The following is a 19103-nucleotide window of genomic DNA, read 5'->3' as shown; positions in this document are numbered from 1 at the left end:
CATAGATCTATCCTATGATTTTTTTTTTACTTTTTTTTTTTTTTAAAAAAAAGCTCCATGCCCAACATGGGGCTTGAATTCATAACCCTGAGATCAAGAGTCACATGCTTTACAAAATGAGCTAGCCAGGCGCCCCGTATCTTATGCTTTTTTTTTTTTTTTTTAACAGATGCCTATTTGTCCATTGAATGAATGTGCTATAATTTATCTGATATCCAGTATCCTACTGAGGGACAGCTACTTGTTTCCAGTATATTTGGTTATTATAACAAGTTTTTTATATCTTTATGACAAACTTTCCTTTCATAATGTTACAGGCTGAAATGTGTTCCCTCCAAATTTATTTGTTGAAGCCCTAACCCTCAGTATCTCAGAATGTGGCAATATTTGGAGATCAGGCCTTTAAAGAGGTAAGTTAAAATAAGGTGGTTAGGGTGGGCCTTAATCAAATCTGATTGGAGTCCGTATATGAAAAGAAGATTAGGACACAGACATAGGACACAGGAAAGGCCCCTTGAGGATGCTGTGAGGAAATCAGACGTGCTGACACCTTGATATCGAACTTTCAGAACAGTGAGAAAATAAATTTCTGTTTATAAACTGCCCAGTCTGTAGTATTTTGTTATGAAGTCCCTAGCAAACTACACACAGTGACTCACCTATTATTATACAGTGAACACCAACTGGGAAATAACATTTACTATTTAAATCAAAAAAAGAAAGGAAGGGGCAAACTGCAGACCTATATATATTTCATTTTCTGAGGACCATTTGCATATAAACTATCGTAAAGGAAAATGAAAAAAAGAAAATGGCATTGCATTTCAAACCTGGCTATCTTTTCTTTTAATCATGCCATCACCCCTACTAAAATCTTTACTCCCGAATCAACCTAGCCTGTTGTGGCAAATTGTTGATTGGCTATTTTGACCGACAGGGAGGATCAACTCTGGGACCAAGTTAGGACCGGGATTCCAACTGTTTTTGCAACAGCAACATTCTTCCATTGCTTGTTTTCACAACTCACCCCCTGTTGGGGAAAGTGCTGTGTCACTCAGATAAACAGAGTTAAATGCCTTAGAATTGACTTTCCTTGACCACTAAGCCTTTTCAGGGCCCTCAAAACTAGGGTTGGAAAATACTAGCGGAGAGGTTTAGCATCATATTTTTAGGTCACCACAGAATGATTTGGCATCTTTTTTATACCCCCTAGGGAATGCACTTTTTCAGAGATAATGAAAGTAGGAACGAAGGAACCCTCGATACAACAGGCAGTATATGATGTGGATTTTTAGTGCTCTGTTCACATGCCTATTTAGTCTCCTTCAGGTAGCTGCTAGCTAGCTGGTCTGTTAGGATTCCTTCTTTGTTATATATAAGAAGAAATCAGAGAGATGTGGTTAAACTGACAAGCTTGGCCTCAATAACAGCTCCTGATCTGCTGTAGCTGCAGCAACCCATAATGAGACTATGCTGATCAATGTCTTCTTTCTGGGGCTAAAGTTTAATGTAAATCAATCATTTATTCTGGATATAGCAGGTGATTAATTGCCACATTAATCAGCATATAGAGCTAATGTTAACAGCTTCTTTCAAAGGGAAGAATGATCCACAGGACTTAATATTTTTTTTATCACTTTATTTCTTTCATTTTGTCATCTTGAACAAATTCCCTGAAATGGCCAGAGTCCAAAGTGGCTGCCGTTATTGTTGAGCTGACTACACAGCTTCAAATTCTAGGTTACAGCAAAACTGTGTGTGCATGGATTTGTTTTTGTTGTTGTTAAACACTTATTTAATGTGCTTGTTTCTGGGGATACACAGGTGAATAACAGACACAAACAAGTATTGGGAAATAGAACATGGTATATTAAAAGTCAGTTAAAATGAGGAAATTACAGAACTTCCCTCATTCCTTCTATTTTTTTTAAGATTTTTATTTTTAGGTAATGTCCACACCCAACATGGCGCTTGAGCCTACAACTCGAAGATCAAGAGTTGCAGACTCTACCCACTGAGCCAGCCAGGTGTTCCTATTCCTTCTTTCTTTTTTCAACAAATATTGAGTAGTAACTGTATGATAGGCACCGTTCTAAGTGCTTAGCATAAAACAAAATGCGTGCTTTCTTAGAGCTCATTTCTTCATATAACTGGTTCACCTGATTCTACATTTCAAGACAGCTGGGGGGAAAGATCAAGATGAAGTAAAGAAATAGAGGGGAAATAAGAACATGTCTTCTGGGGGATATTAAAAAACATAGGAACAAAGCCTTGGTGAAAGAGCTGAGTTTAACAAAGAAAGAAGGGGAGGGGCGCCTGGGTGGCTCAGTTGGTTGAGCGCCAACTTCGACTCAGGTCATGATCTCGCGGTTCGTGGGTTCGAGCCCCACGTGGGGCTCTGTGCTGACTGCCAGCTCAGAGGCTGGAGCCTGCTTCAGATTCTGTGTCTCCCTCTCTCTCTGACCCTCCTCTGCTCATTCTGTCTCTCTCTCTCTCTCTCAGAAATAAATAAAACATTAAAAAAGAAAAGGAGAAAGAACGGGATGGGGAAAAGGTGACAGAAATATTAAGGACCATATTCTATTGCTTAAGTGTTATTCCTGTTTCTTTAGGACAAGATGTGCATACCACATCTCTGTATCCCATGCAACTAATGCAGTGCCTTGGGAGGGTGTGACTAGGCCCTACAGTGCCTTGACTCACATGGCCAGATTATTCGGTTACTAATTTGTGGGACATTAGGCAATTGCCAGAATGTCTTCAGGACTTAATTTCCTACAGGACTACCTCACAAAGTTGTTTTAATAATAATAGCTTACAGGCAGTATTTACTATGTGCCAGGTGCGAATATAAGCGATTCAAATATATGAACTCTCTTAATTCTCCTAACAGTGACGTGAGGAAGTATTTGTCTTAGCTCACACTGCCCTAAAGAGGATACCACAGATTGGATGGTTTGTATACAACTGGAATTTATTTCTCATGGTTCTAGAGGTTCCAAGAGCCTGATGCCAGCACAGTGAGAAGCTTTTTCCCGGTTGCAGACTGCCAATTTCCCCTCATATTCCAAGGCACAGGGAAGCAAGCTATCTAGTGACTCTTACAAGGGCAACAATCAGTCATGAGGGCTTTATCTTCATGACTTCATCTAATCCTATTTACGTCCCAAAGACCCACTTCCTACTACCATCACAGGGTGAGGCAAGGGATTCAACATATGAACTCGAGGATACAAGCATTTAGTCCATAGTTTTGTCCCTATTTTCTAGAAGAGGAAACTGAGGCACAAAGACCTCATGTAGCTTACTCAGAGTCATACAAACAGTATCTGGCAGAACCAGGAATCTTACTTTATCTTCAGTCTGTGCTTTTAACCACTGCTCATACTTCCTGTCCATAAAGGGCTCAGAGTAAGATTAGAAATAAACAGATGCGTCCTATTGGCAAGGTTCTTTCTCACCGTCTACCCATCATTTATTGAATGTTCACCAAACCCTGTGTTGTCATGGAACTGGGATAGATAATGGGGAGATCAAGGGTGAACGGAACATAATCTGTTTCTTGCCCTCCTGCAGTTTGTCGTCATTAAGCAAATAACAAAACACTTCCAGGTTCCCGGTCTTCCCTGTTTTCTCCCATTTCTCTGTGTGTCCATTAGTCCTCCAGCCAACCGGTCGAGGTTTGATCATGATCAGCAAAGCCCGTAACCGGGGGTCTCCCTAGGTCTCCTCGAGGTCTGGAGGGGGCGGGGGCAGGTGGCCAGTGGGGAAGAGACTGACCCTTTGCTTGGCAGCGTCCTTGCTTGTCTCCTTTCTCCCGGAATCTCGACTTAAAACGGAGGGATGTGTACCAAGGTTCTTTCCCCGCACTAACCTTCTGGGATTATCCGCCCCCCCCCCCCCCCCGGCCTTTCTGACATCCCTGACCCTGCGTTCCGTGCTTGAGGTACATTCCTGCCTCTCTGATCCGCAAGGGGCATTTTTCTTTGGTTGGAGGCTCCAGAACTGCACGCTGCGCTCCCCTCCGGCCTGCTCCGGAGGAGAGGCCGCCCTGCTCCCAGACCCAGGCTGGGCGCCCGCCGCGAGCAGAGGGGCGCCCAGGGGCCAGTCCGCCCACGCGGCACCGTTTCCCTGTGGGTCCCAAGGTCTTGGAACTCCGTTCCGGGTCCACCCATTCGCTGGGGCCTTTGAGCAGCGGGCAGGGAGGTCGTGCCCGCTACCTGGGAATGGCAGGGAGGCGAAGGGCGCCCTAGGAGGGCCCAGTGGCGCCCAGAGCAGCCTCCCGGGCGAATGGGCGTCACGGCCCCGAGCGCGGCCATTGTGCTCGGCGGCCTCGGCCGCAAGGCCTCGTGGGCGTAGCGGCGGCGCTGAGAACGCCTCCAGAATGACACTCCCTGCCTTCGGCTAACGTGTTTTACGTTGCGAAACAAATAAGGTGAAGACTTAGTTTCGCTTCTCAGCAAGCGAAGGGCACAAGGGACGAAAAAGCCGGGCAGGGAAGGGAGAGCGCGAGCCGCCGCCGCGCGCCCGGTCACGTGGGCCTCGGGGACCGCATGGCGGCGGCCCGCGCGTCCCCGCGTCCCGGCCGGCGGAGGAGGCCGGGCGCGCGCGTCGACGGGGCGGGCGCATGCGCAGGGGGGGCGCGCCGCCTCTGCCCCGCGGCGAGGGTGTCTATGGAGAGGCGGCGGCCGCTGCTGCTGAGGCAGTGGCTGAGGCTGTGGCGATGGCGCCCTTCCCCGAAGAAGTGGACGTCTTCACCGCCCCGCACTGGCGGATGAATCAGCTGGTGGGGCTCTACTGCGACAAGGTAACGGTGTGCGGGGCCTCTTCCTCCGGGCAGCGCGGGCCGAGAGGAGGCGCGGGCCGGTCCCCGGGCGGCCTGGCCTGCGCCGCGCCCGGAGCCCCGCGGATTGCTGCCTGCGCAGCTGTCAGCGCAGCGCTTGCTCCCCTGCACCTTCGGGGGGGATCCCGCGCCCGCGCCCGGCCGGTGGCCTCGGACGTACCCTCGAGGCCCGCGGCGCGGCCCCTGCCTGGCTGCGCGGCGCTGGCTCGGGGGGCCGGCTCTCTGCGGCCGTGCTGAGCCTCCCGCCCCCGCCCCCTTGGGGAGAGGGGCCCCTTCGCGCCCCCCCCCGCGACCTTGGGGGACCCTGGGCCGCCCACCTGCGCTGGGCTTCCTGTCCGCCCGGGGCCGGCCGTTTCTGCAGCTGTCCCCCGCCTCCCCCATCACCACCGCCCTTCGTCCTGCTCCCGGCCGGTTTGGGGGCTCACGAGTCTGTTTGCAAACACCACCCACCCATCCTTCCGAACCTCTCGCTTGCTTCCTGGCTCCGGGGGCAGCTTCTGCCAACTACCCCCTGCTCATTTTACGCCCCGGCTTTTCAGTGGCTTGATTCGGGAGAAAACCCGGGTTTCTTGGTCTAGGATCTAGAGAGGCTTCGCTCTTCAGTTATAGTTCTCGTTCCCTTTGCAACTTTTATTGTCCTGGCGCATTTACTCGGTGCAGATTTTGTTCCACGACCGCCCTTCTCTGTTGGAATTCTTTACGTGGGCTCGAATAAAAGGGGCCTCGGAAAAAAGTTGTTTTAACTGTGAGAACCTTTGTGGACTCTTAATTGGTGCAGCGATCGCTGAAAAAGCACTTCTCTGGAGAGATGGCTCAGGGCCTCTTGCTAAGTAAGGATTTTACAACAGTATGAAGCGTCCACATTTTCGTCAGTTTAACGTTGGGGAAAGAAAGTCCATCTGTGTCTACCTGTGTCCTGAAGACTTTGGGGAGTCCTGTTTCGTGCAGAAATGAACCAAAATAAAAAGCATTTAAACAGCTATTGTTTAAGCCCAGAAGTCAACTCCTGTGAATTTCCAGAACTTCCATAGCACTAAGCAAAACCGCTGTTGAGAGAGAAGAGGGGTTCTTAGAGCCAGGGAGGTTGTTGGAGGATGCCCAGAGGGTTCAGTGCTCAGCCGCATTCCAACCCAACAATTTAAAATGCACTCACAACCGTCCTTCTCTTCCTTCCATTTTGGAAATTAAAAAATACTTGATACAGATACAGGTTTAAACAGGACAGGCCAGGACAGTGATTCTCAGCCTTGGTAGCTGATTAGAATCGTCCCAAAGGCTGTTAGAAATCCAAATTCAGCACCCAAACCGCTGGAAATTAGGTGTTCTCAGAGTGCGAGTATAAACAAGTTTAAAGCTCCCCCAGTGAGTCCAGCTTGCAGCCAAGGGTGAGACCCGTTTATCCAGGAGAAGCTTAAGGAGTGGCTGAGCCATACCTTTCGCTGTGACCCTGAATATTTTCAGTTAGATTGCTGTGGTGTTTTCACCTCCTTTGGGTTTTGAGCTTAGTTATTCCAACAGTATTCACTAATTGCAGGGAATTAAAAATTGGGAGGTTTTTTACTTTCTCAAAACTGAAAAGGGAAAGTTAGTGAGGACTTGCATAATAGGAGGTCTTCTCTGCAGTTTAGCCTGGGTGTTGCTTGAAATTGTTACCGAAATTTTTGTGCGTGTGTACACTTTCCTAGGGAGTTTGTGGTTTTCATGAAGTGATTGCGACTTTCCCATAGCAGTGAAGAGTCACAGTTTTATTTAGTTACATGATAAAGTAACCAGCCTTGTATTATACAGTGTCATTAAATTTTTTTTTAATGTTTATTATTTTGAGAGAGACAGAGCATGAGCAGGGGAGGGACAGAGAGAGAGAGGGAGTCATAGAATCTGAAGCAGGCCCCAGGCTGTGAGCTGTCAGCACAGACTGCAAGATCATGACCTGAGCCGAAGTCGGACGCTTAACTGACTGAGCCACCCAGGCGTCCCATATACGGTGGATTTTAAGAAGCAATACTTGAGTATGGGGTGCCTGGGTGGCTCAGTCGGTTGAGCGCCTGACCCTTGGTTTCAGCTAAGGTCAGATCTCACAGTACGTGAGTTTGAGCCCTGTGTCAGGCTTGGGGCTGATGGTACAGAGCCTGCTTGGGAGTCTCTCTCCCCCTCTCTCTCTGCCCCTCTTCTGCTCGATCTCTCTCTTTCTGTCTCTCGAAATAAATCAATAAACTTAAAAATACCGAAGTCAAATGAGATTCTTTACAGTACTTAAATGTTTCTTCTTGCAGTAATTAAGAAAGCATTTTCAGTTTAACATAGCATAAGTCAAAATTATCACTAATTCTTAATTAGATGTAGTTAATGAGATTGTTGTAGATATTCATCAAGGAGATTAAAAGTCCAATTTTCAAAACTGTGACAGATCAGAGATCAAGATGATTTAGAGGGAATAAAAAACTATAGGAATTCAATATGTAGATTTCTTCTGGATACTAATAGCTAGTGGAAATCTCCTAGGATGTCCTTTGGGAGCTAGGGCGGAGAAATAAGTGTTTTATGATTGCTGAATAATCTCAAAGGACTGTTTTTTTTTTCCTTTGTCATGTCAAGTTTTGCTTTCATCATCATTTGGTGATAAAGACCAGGGATATTCAACCCAAATAGCCAACAGTAATACTTTACAAAATGAGAACTAGTTTTTGTACTCAAACTAGAATCATACAAGGTATATGATTTCACTGTATTCTAAATGTTAATTCTTGAATGCGTAGTAATGATAAAAGAAGTCAGTTTTATTTCCAGTATCAAACCTTTCAAGTATGATATATTTTAGAAGCATCCATGTATTTACTAGCATCAACTCAATTATTTATGTACTTAGACTATAGTTTACTTAGAATAATTTATTCTGAAGTTGTAGGCCATTTTAAGTATTGCTGTGTAATACCTAATTTAATTCTTTGTTCTTAGATTTCCTCTTGAATTTATATAAGGTTTTATGGAAAGTTTTTTTCACTGTTAATTGGACAACAGCTTTTTGAAGTAGGTAAAGGAAGGGGTATTCCTGTTTTATAGCTGGAGACTTGTAGGCCTAGATTAGCTAGACTGAGTTCATGTAAGCAGTTGGTTATAGATCTAGATGGAAACCCAAGTCAGGATCATGATTTCTTTTCTTTTCCGTTTTTTATTTAAACATTTTTAAGTTTATTTTATTTTGAGAGAGAGAGAGAGAGAGGGAGAGAGCACGCCAGCGAACATGAGTTGGGTATAGGGGCAGAGAGAGAGGGAGAGAGCATTCTAAGCAGGCTCCCTGCTGTCAGCGCAGAGCCCTGACATGGGGCTCGAACCCATGAGCAATGAGATCATGACCTGAGCTGAGATCGTGAGTCGGATGCTTAACCAGCTGAGCCACCTAAGGTGCCCCAGGGTCATGATTTCTAGTTTAATTTAATTTGAATGAAACCACAGTAGTTTCTGAAAAAAATTTTTTTGGTTAACAGTCTGTTATGAAATCTTTTTGCTAATTCACTCATCTTCCAAATTGGGAGGTAAAATTTTAGTGAACATTTCATTGGATGACATCCTTTTTCCAGTTTACTCCAATTCCTCAGTCTTTCCTCTGGTCCTCAAAATTTAACAACATTAATTCTGCCAGTAAGTGTGGAGTCTTTACTGTCTCTTGGCCCTGTGTTGTGTCAGTAGCGTGAATTGGCGATATGAGATATGATCCCTCTTAAGGAGTTTACAGTCTAATATTTGTGCTGAGCTGGAAATCCAAATTTGGGAGACCAGGGAAGTATGTGGTCAGTTGTGCATTTAAGTGTCAGGAGTAGTCTAAGTCTCTTTGAACTGAGTGCTGAGAACAAAGTAGGTGGCATTTCTAAGGATGTGCATAAGACAGAGATTCCCAGACTCACACATAAGCCCGGTATAAAAGATTCAAGTGCTGGAGGCTGTATGGAGTGCCCAAGTTTTTCAGGTAAAGATATAAAAGGTGCTATTTACTTTTATCAATTTATAAACAAAGGGCATTTTATAACCTAAGCCCTATAGGAGGGAAATAAGCTAGTAATAACTTTGAATAGGTTATTTTTAAAAAATTGGATGAATGTAGGTTTATGAAGAATTTAGTTTCCTTGTTTTTATTTGCATACCTGTAAAAGCTATTACTGACTGGTATCAGGGAGATTGGTTTATTAGAGGGAATATTGAATTGAGAACTAGAAGATGAAGGAAAAGGGAATTTAATGAGTTCTTACTACGTGCTTACACTATTTCTTTGAATCCTTACGAGAGCCTCTTGATACAGGTATTATCTGTCATTTAAAGATGACATACTTAGTTAAGTAACTTACCCAACCCACTCAACTGGTAATTAGGAGAGCCAGAATTTTAATCATAGGATTTCCCCCCCTTCTGAAGCCTGTGCTTTTTGTATTACCTTAATGATTTTGCTACTTATGACTTGTTACATAATTTTATGCAAACATTTCACCTGTGGGCTGTAGTTTTTTTCTGTCCATACAGTTAGTTTGATCAGATAGTTATTAAAGTGTTTTTTTTTAATTGAGTATAAATCTCCATTGATTGAATCAGAACATTGGCCGAGCACATAAAAAGTAAAAATTTATTTGAGGTAATAGTCTTTGGGTTTTTATTGTACTATTTTTCATTTTTCATATATATATATATATATATTTGAACTTAATCTAGTCCTTAAGTGATACAGCTTTTTGAGTCAGTTTGAAGCCAGGTTTTAAGATTTTAGGTTGTAGAGTGTCTGAGACAGAAAACCAGTTATGAATCCTTTTAAATATGAAAGATACCATATTACTGGGTTGTTACTATTTGTTGATTATGTGTACCCTGTTCTATATAGATTTATTGTTGAGTTTGCCAGGCATCAAGGTATACAAATTAATAAGTCATTTAGGAAATTTTATATCGTATTGTAGCATACAGTGTTTTTCGTAGTGTGTCCTATAGTCCATTAGTGGGTCATGAAATCAGTTTCATGGGATAGAAATAGCCTTTAAAAAATGAAATGGAAAGGTATGTATTAGAGTACATCACAGGGTAGAGAGGGAAATGATTATTTCCTGAAATTTGTTTCAAGTGTTGTGATGTGTGTGTGTCTAGGTTGCATTGTATTTCAGACTAAAGGTCATGGTTTAATGTGTTTGAAAAATACTTCTTTAGAGTAGCATTTCTCAACCACAGCACTGTTGACATTTTGGGCTAGATGATTCGTTCTTGTGACTGCTGTCCTGTGTTTCGTAGGATGTTTAGCTGGATCCCTAGCTTTTTACCCACTAGATGTCAGTAGCACTTCTGCAGTGGTTAACAACCAAAAATGTCCTTGCATATTAGTTCCTGGGGGGCAGAATTGACCTTTGGTGAGAACTATTGCTTTATAGCAAGCATTCTTTCTGACAGTTCACTATGTTGGATGTGGAAAGATAGCTTTATGATGGGAACCAGTATTGTATCTTGCAGAAAGAATGTAAGTTTTAGAGTCATAGAGATTTGATCTCTGTTTTGTTGTCTAGTTGTATGGTTTTGGGCAAGTTATTTTTTCTGAGCCTCAGGTTTTTCATCTATAAAGTGAGAATTATAATACCTACTTTATCTAAAAATACTTACTTTAGGGGCACCTGAGTGGCTCAGTCAGTCAGTTAAGCATCCCAGCTCTTGGTTTTGCTTAGGTCATGATCTCATGGTTTGTGGGTTTGAGCCCTGCATTGGGCTCTGTGCTGGCAGCTCTCTCAAAATAAATAAATAAACATTAAAAAAAAAAAAAAAGAAAAGCAACACTTAGTATCTAGTGCCTCATAGGCCTCAATATGGCCCAGATATTATTAGTGTCTAGGTTTTTTGCTTCAAGTTTCTGTGTTTGCAGAGGCAAGCTAAATTTTAAAAATTCATATAAACCGATTTTTTAAAAGTTAAATTGTATGCATTCTGGTTATCTTTTTAGCTTCTAAATTTGACTTTAGGTACCAGGCTGAAGCAGTTGCTCATTTCAAGTGGAAACGAAGTGATTTGGGTAGCATAAGGACTTCTAATGATAGTTTTATTTGGGCTAAGTATAAAAATAACAGAAAAACCCAAGTAGGGCTTATATCATATTCTGTGTTTTTTAGATATATTGTTAAATTATTACAAGAACTCTGTGAGGTAGTTAATACTATTAGCCTTATTTTACAGATGAAGAAACTGAGGTAGAGAGCCATTTAGTGACTTGCTGGCAGAGATGGAGTCATTTCTAAGCAATCTGGCTCCAGAGTCAGGGCAGCACTTTGAGCCACTAAGCTGGATTGACTCCATAAATAACGTAGAGCCCTTTCATATATCTCACTGGGCTCGCAATGTGTAGTATGAACCTGGTTTTTTATCTTAGCTTGTTATTAAATCTGAAAGATTTTCTAATAGTCCAATGAGAATGAATGCAGAATTTCTTGAATGTCTTTTAAGATATTACTTTCCTTAAGTTATGTGAGGGAAATTTTTTTTTTTTTGCCATACTTTGGTTTTTGTTTTTTTAAAATTGTATAGCTAGTATGTGTTTTAAGATTTATCTGTCATTTCTCAGACTTATTTTTAATTTTTTAAAATAAAATGACCCATGATAGTATTTGCTAAGATTAGCCACCAGTGAATTTTGTTGTGATCTTGTGTAGCATTTCTTAGGATAAAATCTATATTGGGGTAATCGGGTCTGTTCTACCTCTTGTTTTTGTATGACTCAGGAGCTAAGAATGGTTTTTACATTTTTAAACAGTTGGAGAAAGTCAAAAGAATAATATTTTGACATGTGAAAATTATATGAAATTCATATTTCTCTATCCATAAATAAAGTTTTATTGGAACATAGCCACATTCATTTGTATGACTGCTTTTATGCTACCACAGCTACATTAGTTGTTACAGAGTATGCCCTGTAGAACTTAAAAATCTGGCCCTTAACAGAAAAAGTTTCCAACCCCCTGTTCTGGATAATTTACTTACTTATTGTGGCCCCTAGTCCTTGTGTTGCTTCTCTTAGCTAGACTATAAGTTCCATAAAGGCAGAGATGTCTGTTTTGTTGTTCATGATCTATCTGTCCCAAGTACAGGAACAATGCCCAGCTCTTAATAGCTGCCCATTAACTATTTGAATTGAGTAAAAAAAAAAAAAAAAAAAAGCATGAATCATAAAAACAAATGGTTAATTTTCAGAATGGCTAGAGCTAACATTAAGCACCAATTCATTTTAATTTCAGATGCGAACTACAGATATTGTTCTCATTTAACACCAAGAAGAAACTAAAGTGTTGAAGGAGTAAAGTAACTTACTCAGGGTTACACAGCTAAATAAACGGTAGAACTGGGATCTGTTCCCTGTTCACTTCCCACAGCAGTGCGTGTCACTTCCTACACATGACCATACCTAACACACATACATTTTACTAAGATACTTAGTTAACCCGGGCATGTATAGTGGAATAGTTCTGCTTTAGGTGTTTACCATCTTTTCTGATGCTTTGTCACAAGCCCACTACTGCTGAGAACAGGCAGTGAGGCAGCTTAGAGACTGCTCAGACTTGGCAAACCAAGTCTCGGAAGCGTAGTGTTTGTAACTGCTTCTCCTCCATTTTACTGTCTGTGTTTTTAACCTAATCAGGTTTTCCCTCTGAAAACGAACTTTGAAGCTGGAGTTGGTATAATAGAAAGTAGATTTAATATGGCAGTGGAGGGTTTCTATGTTCTTTTGAGCTTTAATTTGAATCCGGTTTCTTCATAAGATTATGCATTTAGACGTGAGAATTTAATTTGCCATCAGTGTAAAAAATTACATCTGAATAGTCATTTTCTTTGGTTGAATAATAGAATTAAAGTAAATGATAGTGTTTCTTTGTTTTGTCATTGATTGCGCCTTTTTTGAAAGTGCATTTACTGGGGCGCCTGGGTGGCTTAGTTGGTTAAGCGTCCGACTTTCGCTTAGGCCATGATCTCGCGGTTCGTGGGTTCGTGCCCCGCGTCGGGCTCTGTGCTGACTGCCAGCTCAGAGCCTGGAGCCTGTTTCAGTCTGTGACTCCCTCTCTCTCTGACCCTCCCCTGCTCACGCTGTCTCTCTCTCTCCTAGAAATAAATAAAAATATTAAAAAAAAAAAAAGAAAGAAAGTGCATTTACTTTCTCATGCTGTGACGTACTAGGTTTCCGTGTTGTACTATTGCAGTGCCTCCACCTCAGAAAAGTATATGATTTCTTTTCTGTTTATTCTGTTTTTTTCTTAAAAAACAAAAACTAGTTCCCCTTAAAGCATCTAATTTTTTTAAAGTTTATTTACTTATTTTGAGGGAGAGAGAGAGCAAGAACGAGCAGGGGAGGGGCAGAGAGAGAGAATCCCAGGCATGTTCCACCCTGTCAGCGCAGAGCTGGACGCAGGGTTTGATCCCATGAACCAAGCCATGAGATCATGAGCCAAGATCAAGAGTCAGACACTTCACTAGCTGAGCCACCCAGGTGTCCCTAGTAATAGTCTAATAGCTCAATGTTTTATAATTGTTTCTGAAACAGACTCATATTAAAGTTTAAACAAACTATAATATTTTTAAATTTTTACGTTGTAAAAGTAATATAATAGCATAAAGAACATTTTGGAAAAAAAGCACTTATCACATTATCCTAATACAACTATTTTAAAATTCCATATAACTTTATGCAGTATCTGTATCTAGTATATGTATAACAGAAATTTAGGTTTGGAGGGAGTCTGGTCTAATCCCTTTTATTTAAAGAAGCTACGTGATTTTTTGGTGCATGCATCAGTTTCCTGTATCATCAAGCTCTTCAGAATGCAAACCATTACCTTTTTGACCCTAGTTTATTTTTTGTTATACCATTGTAATTTGTTAATTTATGAATTTCCTTTATGTGTACTTGAACAAATAAGTGTAAGGGAGGTATTTTGCTATGTACAAAATGAAATAGATATGCATTTGAATATTTTTTATTGGTATATGTTTACATATATTTATTATGCCTTTCTTTTTAAAATTTTTATTCAGCTTTCTAAAACGAACTTTTCCAACAACAATGATTTCCGTGCTCTTCTGCAGTCTCTGTATGCTACTTTTAAGGAGTTCAAAATGCATGAGCAGATCGAAAATGAATACATTATCGGTTTGCTTCAACAACGCAGCCAGACCATTTATAATGTGCATTCTGACAATAAACTCTCTGAGATGCTTAGCCTCTTTGAAAAGGGACTGAAGAATGTAAAGGTGAGTTGCAAAAATGGATATTTAACTGTCACAGCTGTGTCCTTACTAGGATGTCTTAACAAAACCTATTAGTATTTTATAGTAAATGATGTTATGTTATAGAAAAAAATATTCCCACACTTATTAAAGACAAAGTCTTCTAAGGAAGACTTTATGTAAGGGATTACTTCATTGGGGTTTTGAAGTAGGGGAGAGAGATTGAGCTCAACTTGGAATAGGATATCTAAGGATTTATAGCCAAGGAACAGAGTGGGGGGTCAGGAAAATTACTAAGAGGAAACATCAAGGCTAGGGAGAATCTTCTAGACTGACTCAAAGGGATTTTTGATGAAGGCAGATCAGGGTGGCGATATATTGAGCTTGGATAGATACTGAGTATGATCAGATGTCAAGGGTAGAAGGATTTCTGCTAAACTGACTCAGAATGACTTATGCTAAAACTAGACTAAGTGGGCCACTGACAGAGCTCAAGGCTGAGGCCTGGTTGAGAAGAGGGCTCAGAGGAGCCTGAACCTGTCAGGTTGACGAGAATCTTTGTCAGCTACCTTTTTATTACTGTATATAAAGTTTATAGTGAATGCTACTCCTTAAAGTTGTTTTTGTAAGTTGAAATTTTAATTACCACAAAATTTTTGCTTTCTGGTAACATTTGCTCAACTCTTAGAAGAAAGCTATAATAAATGCAGTTACTAGTGACTAAAGGTGAGGTTGTGACTAGAATGAATGAATGCTTTTTAAAAAAAGTTTATTTACTTAAAAATTGAATGTTAGCTATAACATTTACTGTATTTCCTTTTTCCATATTTTAGGGTACAGGGATAAATGGGACAATTTTTTAATTGTATAACATAAAATTAGACATATTTGAGTGTTGTTTAGGATAATGATTTAGAAAGATTTTCCTTTTGTTTATATTTATGTACTGTGGGAATTTGAAATTTTATCTCCCTTCTGGCTTGGTGAAGCATAGACGTAAGTTGGAACTCCTGAGTGACACGCCTTTCACTTATAGACTTGTGTTCTAGCAGGACTGCTGAGCAGCATGGAGGAGGGTGGGTTGAAGGGAAATAAGACGGAAGTAGGAAGACCAAGAGCATTCTAAAGAGTCTTGTAGTCGTGTCTCGAAGAAGGCACAGTAACTCCTTGTATGGGAAGGCGGGTAATGGGGTGAGGGTAGGGCGCTGGGTAGTGATGGGAGGGAGATTTACTTTTTATTGAATACTCTTTGTATTCTTTCAGTTTCGTACTCTTTCAGTTTTATGTCACATTCATGTATTGTTCAATAAAGTGATTAAGATCTGAACTAAAGTAGTGGCTAGAGGAGATGGAGGGAAGGAGACAGACTTGAGAATTATGTAGGACATAAAATTGATAGAATGTAGTGCTTGCATATAAAGGAAAAGGGAAAGGAAAAAGAGAACGGAACAAGAATGAGAATTGAGTCTGACTCCATAGGGAATATAGAAGAGGCTTGGGGAATAAAAAGACCCATTTTGGGCACGTTGGATTTGAACTGCTAGTGCAGTCCAGGTGGGCACTTATTAATGGGAGGAGGTATAGATGGGTTTCGGGGTCAGAAGAGTGATTTGATTTAGATAAGTAAATTTGATCATTATTAGCATGGGAAATGGAAATGGAAGCCATTTGGGCATGCTTCAGGAAAATGTAAAATCTTCAGAGATAGGACATTGGATGGAATATTGGGAAGCATTTGAATAAATTAGTACAAAAAGGAGGAGACTACGGAGGAGACGACAGAAGACTCATCAGGATAAAATATTCCCACATTTTACTTATTTATTTATTTAGATTTTAAAATTTAATTTTTTAAAATTTTAGTGTGCGTGCATGTGAGCAGGGGCGAGGGGGAGAGGGAGAAAGAGAGGGAGGGAGGGAGGGAGAAGATCTTTTAAGCAGGCTCCAAGCTCAGTGTGGAGCCCCCAACACAGGGCTGAAACCCATAACCCTGGGATCGTGACCTGAGTTGAAATCAGGAGTTGGCTACTCAATCTGAGACATCCGGGAGCCCCTATTCCCACATTTAAAAAGTTTCATTATTTTGTAAAATTCTGCATAAGTTAAGAGTCCTCATGTAGAAGTGTTAGATGTTACAGGGAGATGAGATCTTAGTTCCTGTGAGAAAGAACTTTTTAGCTATTGTTGGGAGCTCCTTAGCTTTAGAAGTATGTTGATACCTGATTTTTGGAAGTAGTTGTGGTCTTTTGTCAGCATAACATAACAGATGCTGTGGATCACGAAGCAGAGGGTGCCCCAGATGAGTGTGAAGGGACTCTGGTGATGTAGTCCAGTAGGCTCTTCTGGTCTGCTCAGACATAGATTAAGAAAACTGAAACATAGAGATTATGTAAATGTATACCTTAGAAATCAGTAGAAGTTTTGAGGAAATACTTGCTACTTTTAGAGTTTTTATGACATTTTAAAGAAGCATGAGATCACATTACTAAAAATCCTAGGTTCCTTTGCAAGACATTTTAAGAACATCTTTTTTTTAATGTTTATTTTTTGAGACAGAGAGAGACAGAGCATGAGCTGGGAAGGGTCAGAGAGAGAAGGAGACACAGAATCCAAAGCAGGCTTCAGGTTCTGAGCTGTCCGCACAGAGCCTGACGCGGGGCTCAAACTTAAGGACCACGAGAACATGAGCTGAGGTCAGATGCTTAACTGAGTGAGCCACCCAGGTGCTCCCATTAAGGACATACTTTATGCTTTGAAAAGTACAGAGATCACTTTGCTATTTGTCAGTCTGTTTTTTTTCCCTGAAGTTTTATGTTGTAAATTATTTAAACTGACTTCCTAAGATCAGTACAGTGTAAACAATGAAGCAAAACTTTCATAGGATGTAATTTTTTTTATGTTTCTAGAATGAATATGAGCAGTTAAATTATGCAAAACAGCTGAAAGAGAGATTGGAGGCTTTTACAAGAGATTTTCTTCCTCACATGAAAGAGGAAGAGGAGGTAAGCATAATTTTTTCTCCCTTGTGAATTTGATTTATAACATTTTTAAGATGTTATTTTGCCTTTCATCCTTCAAAATAATGTATAGGAAGATAACCCCCATTTCGTTTTAGGAAAGGTAGAAAACCCCAAGAAAAACATTAATTTTGTTCCCTCAGAGAAGTTGTTGTTTTCCATTGAATTATTTATTTATTTATTTATTGTTTATTTTTGAGAGAGAGTGCGAGTGGGAGAGGGGCAGAGAGAGAGGGAGACACAGAATCTGAAGCAGGCTCCAAGCCCTGAGCTGTCAGCAAGCACAGAGCCTGATTCAGGGCTTGAACTCACAAACTGAGATCATGACCTGATCTGATGTCAGACACTTAACTGACTGAGCCACCTATGGGCCTCTACTCTACATCTTTAAATTATTTATTTATTTATTTATTTATTTATTTATTTACAAATAGTTTATTGTCAAATTAGTTTCCACATAACACTCAGTGCTCATCCCCACAGGTGTCCTCCTCTATGCCCATCCCCCCTCCCCCCCACATCCATCAGTCCTCAGTTTTTGTCAGCATTCAAGAGTCTCTCATGGTTTGCCTCTCTCCCTTTCCCCCACCATTTCCGCCCTTCTTCTCCCCCTTGTTCCTCCGTCAAGTTCCTCCTAATCCTCCTATACGTGCAAACATATGATATTTGTCCTTCTCTGCCTGACTTATTTCGCTCAGCATAACACCCTCAAGGTCCATCCATGTTGCTACACATGGCCAGATTTCATTGTTTCTCATTGCCATGTAGTATTCCATGGTATAGATAAACCACATCTTCTTGATCCATTCGTCCGTTGATGGACACTTAGGCTCTTTCCATGTTTTAGCTATTGTGGAGAGTGCTGCTATGAACATTGGGGCACATGTGCTCCTATGCCTCAGCATTTCTGTATCCCTTGGGTAAATTCCTAGCAGTGCTATTGCTGGGTCATAGGGGAGTTCTATTGTTAGTTTCCTGAGGAACCTCCACACTGTTTTCCAGAGGGGCTGTACCAGTTTACATTCTCACCAACAGTGTAGGAGGGTGCCCGTTTCTCTACATCCTCGCCAGCATCTAGAGTTCTCTGATTTGCTCATTTTAGCCTTTTAATTTTTTTTTTATGTTTATTTTTGAAAGATAGAAACAGCGTGAATGGGGGTGAGGCAGAGAGAGAGAGAGAGAGAGAGAGGGAGACACAAAATGTGAATTAAGCTTCAGGCTCTGAGCTGTCAGCACAAGCCCCAGGTGGAGCCTCAGCTAGTGAACTAACTGAGCCACCCTGGCACCCCTCTTATTTAATTAAGTAGTCAAGTAATACTTAATTTCTTACTATGTAGATGGCACTGTGTTGAGTGTTAATAGCTTTTTGTTACCTTAATGTCTTCATAGAATCTTTAGCGGATTCTTTAAACTTTTTAATGTTTTGTGTATTTTCATGGTAACTTTAAAGAATTTTTTATGATTTTTTTTGTAGTGGATTTTGGTAATCAAATGGTAGTGTTAAATTTATCAGTTTTATTCCTGCTATACACGTATTGGGTTATCACTGAGCGGTTGACCAGAACATTTTCCCATTCTCTTCTTTCGCTGAAGTGGGGTGAATATCAGGGTTAGGTTGTAAGGAATAGAAAAATAATTTTATGAGGAACTGGATTCTTGTTTAGTTGTAAATTAGTTACTCTGGTGATTCTCACCTATGGTTTCATCTTAAACTCAGATCTGTATTTAAAAACAAACTACTTTTCAGCTCTTTCTAGAGTAATTAAATTAGGTCAGAGATACTGGCCTGGATATATTTTAAAGGTCCCCAAGTCATTGTGTCAGTGAAGCTACTGAGTTACTAGAGTAGTGTTTTTTTGTTTTTTTTTCTTCTAACTAGACTAGTGTTTCTTAACCTGTGATGTGCATCAAAGTTATCTTTGTACCTCCACTCCCCCTTCCTGCCCCAAAAACAAAAGCCTTGGCTTCACTTCTTCAAGATTCTAATTCTGTAGATTGGAGGTTGGGACTAAGCA

General features: G+C 41.0%; 1 protein-coding gene across 1 annotated transcript in view; it reads left to right on the top strand.

The window, feature by feature from the left end:
* The first annotated feature begins 4603 nt into the window (after window positions 1–4603).
* The window catches only part of FBXL5 (F-box and leucine rich repeat protein 5), a 43653-nt gene continuing 29153 nt past the window's right edge, over window positions 4604–19103 (top strand). The window contains exons 1-3 of the mRNA XM_039241539.1: window positions 4604–4807; window positions 13880–14095; window positions 16978–17073. Of these exons, the coding sequence (XP_039097470.1) occupies window positions 4628–4807; window positions 13880–14095; window positions 16978–17073 (492 nt within the window). The 5' untranslated portion in view covers window positions 4604–4627. The remainder of the gene's footprint in view (window positions 4808–13879; window positions 14096–16977; window positions 17074–19103) is intronic.

This window comes from Hyaena hyaena, unplaced genomic scaffold, assembly GCF_003009895.1.
Source record: "Hyaena hyaena isolate Hyena2069 unplaced genomic scaffold, ASM300989v1 scaffold_195, whole genome shotgun sequence".
NCBI classification, from domain to species: Eukaryota; Metazoa; Chordata; class Mammalia; order Carnivora; family Hyaenidae; genus Hyaena; species Hyaena hyaena.
The sequence above is the reverse complement of the archived record's forward strand: the minus strand, read 5'-3'. Positions and strand labels throughout refer to the sequence as shown.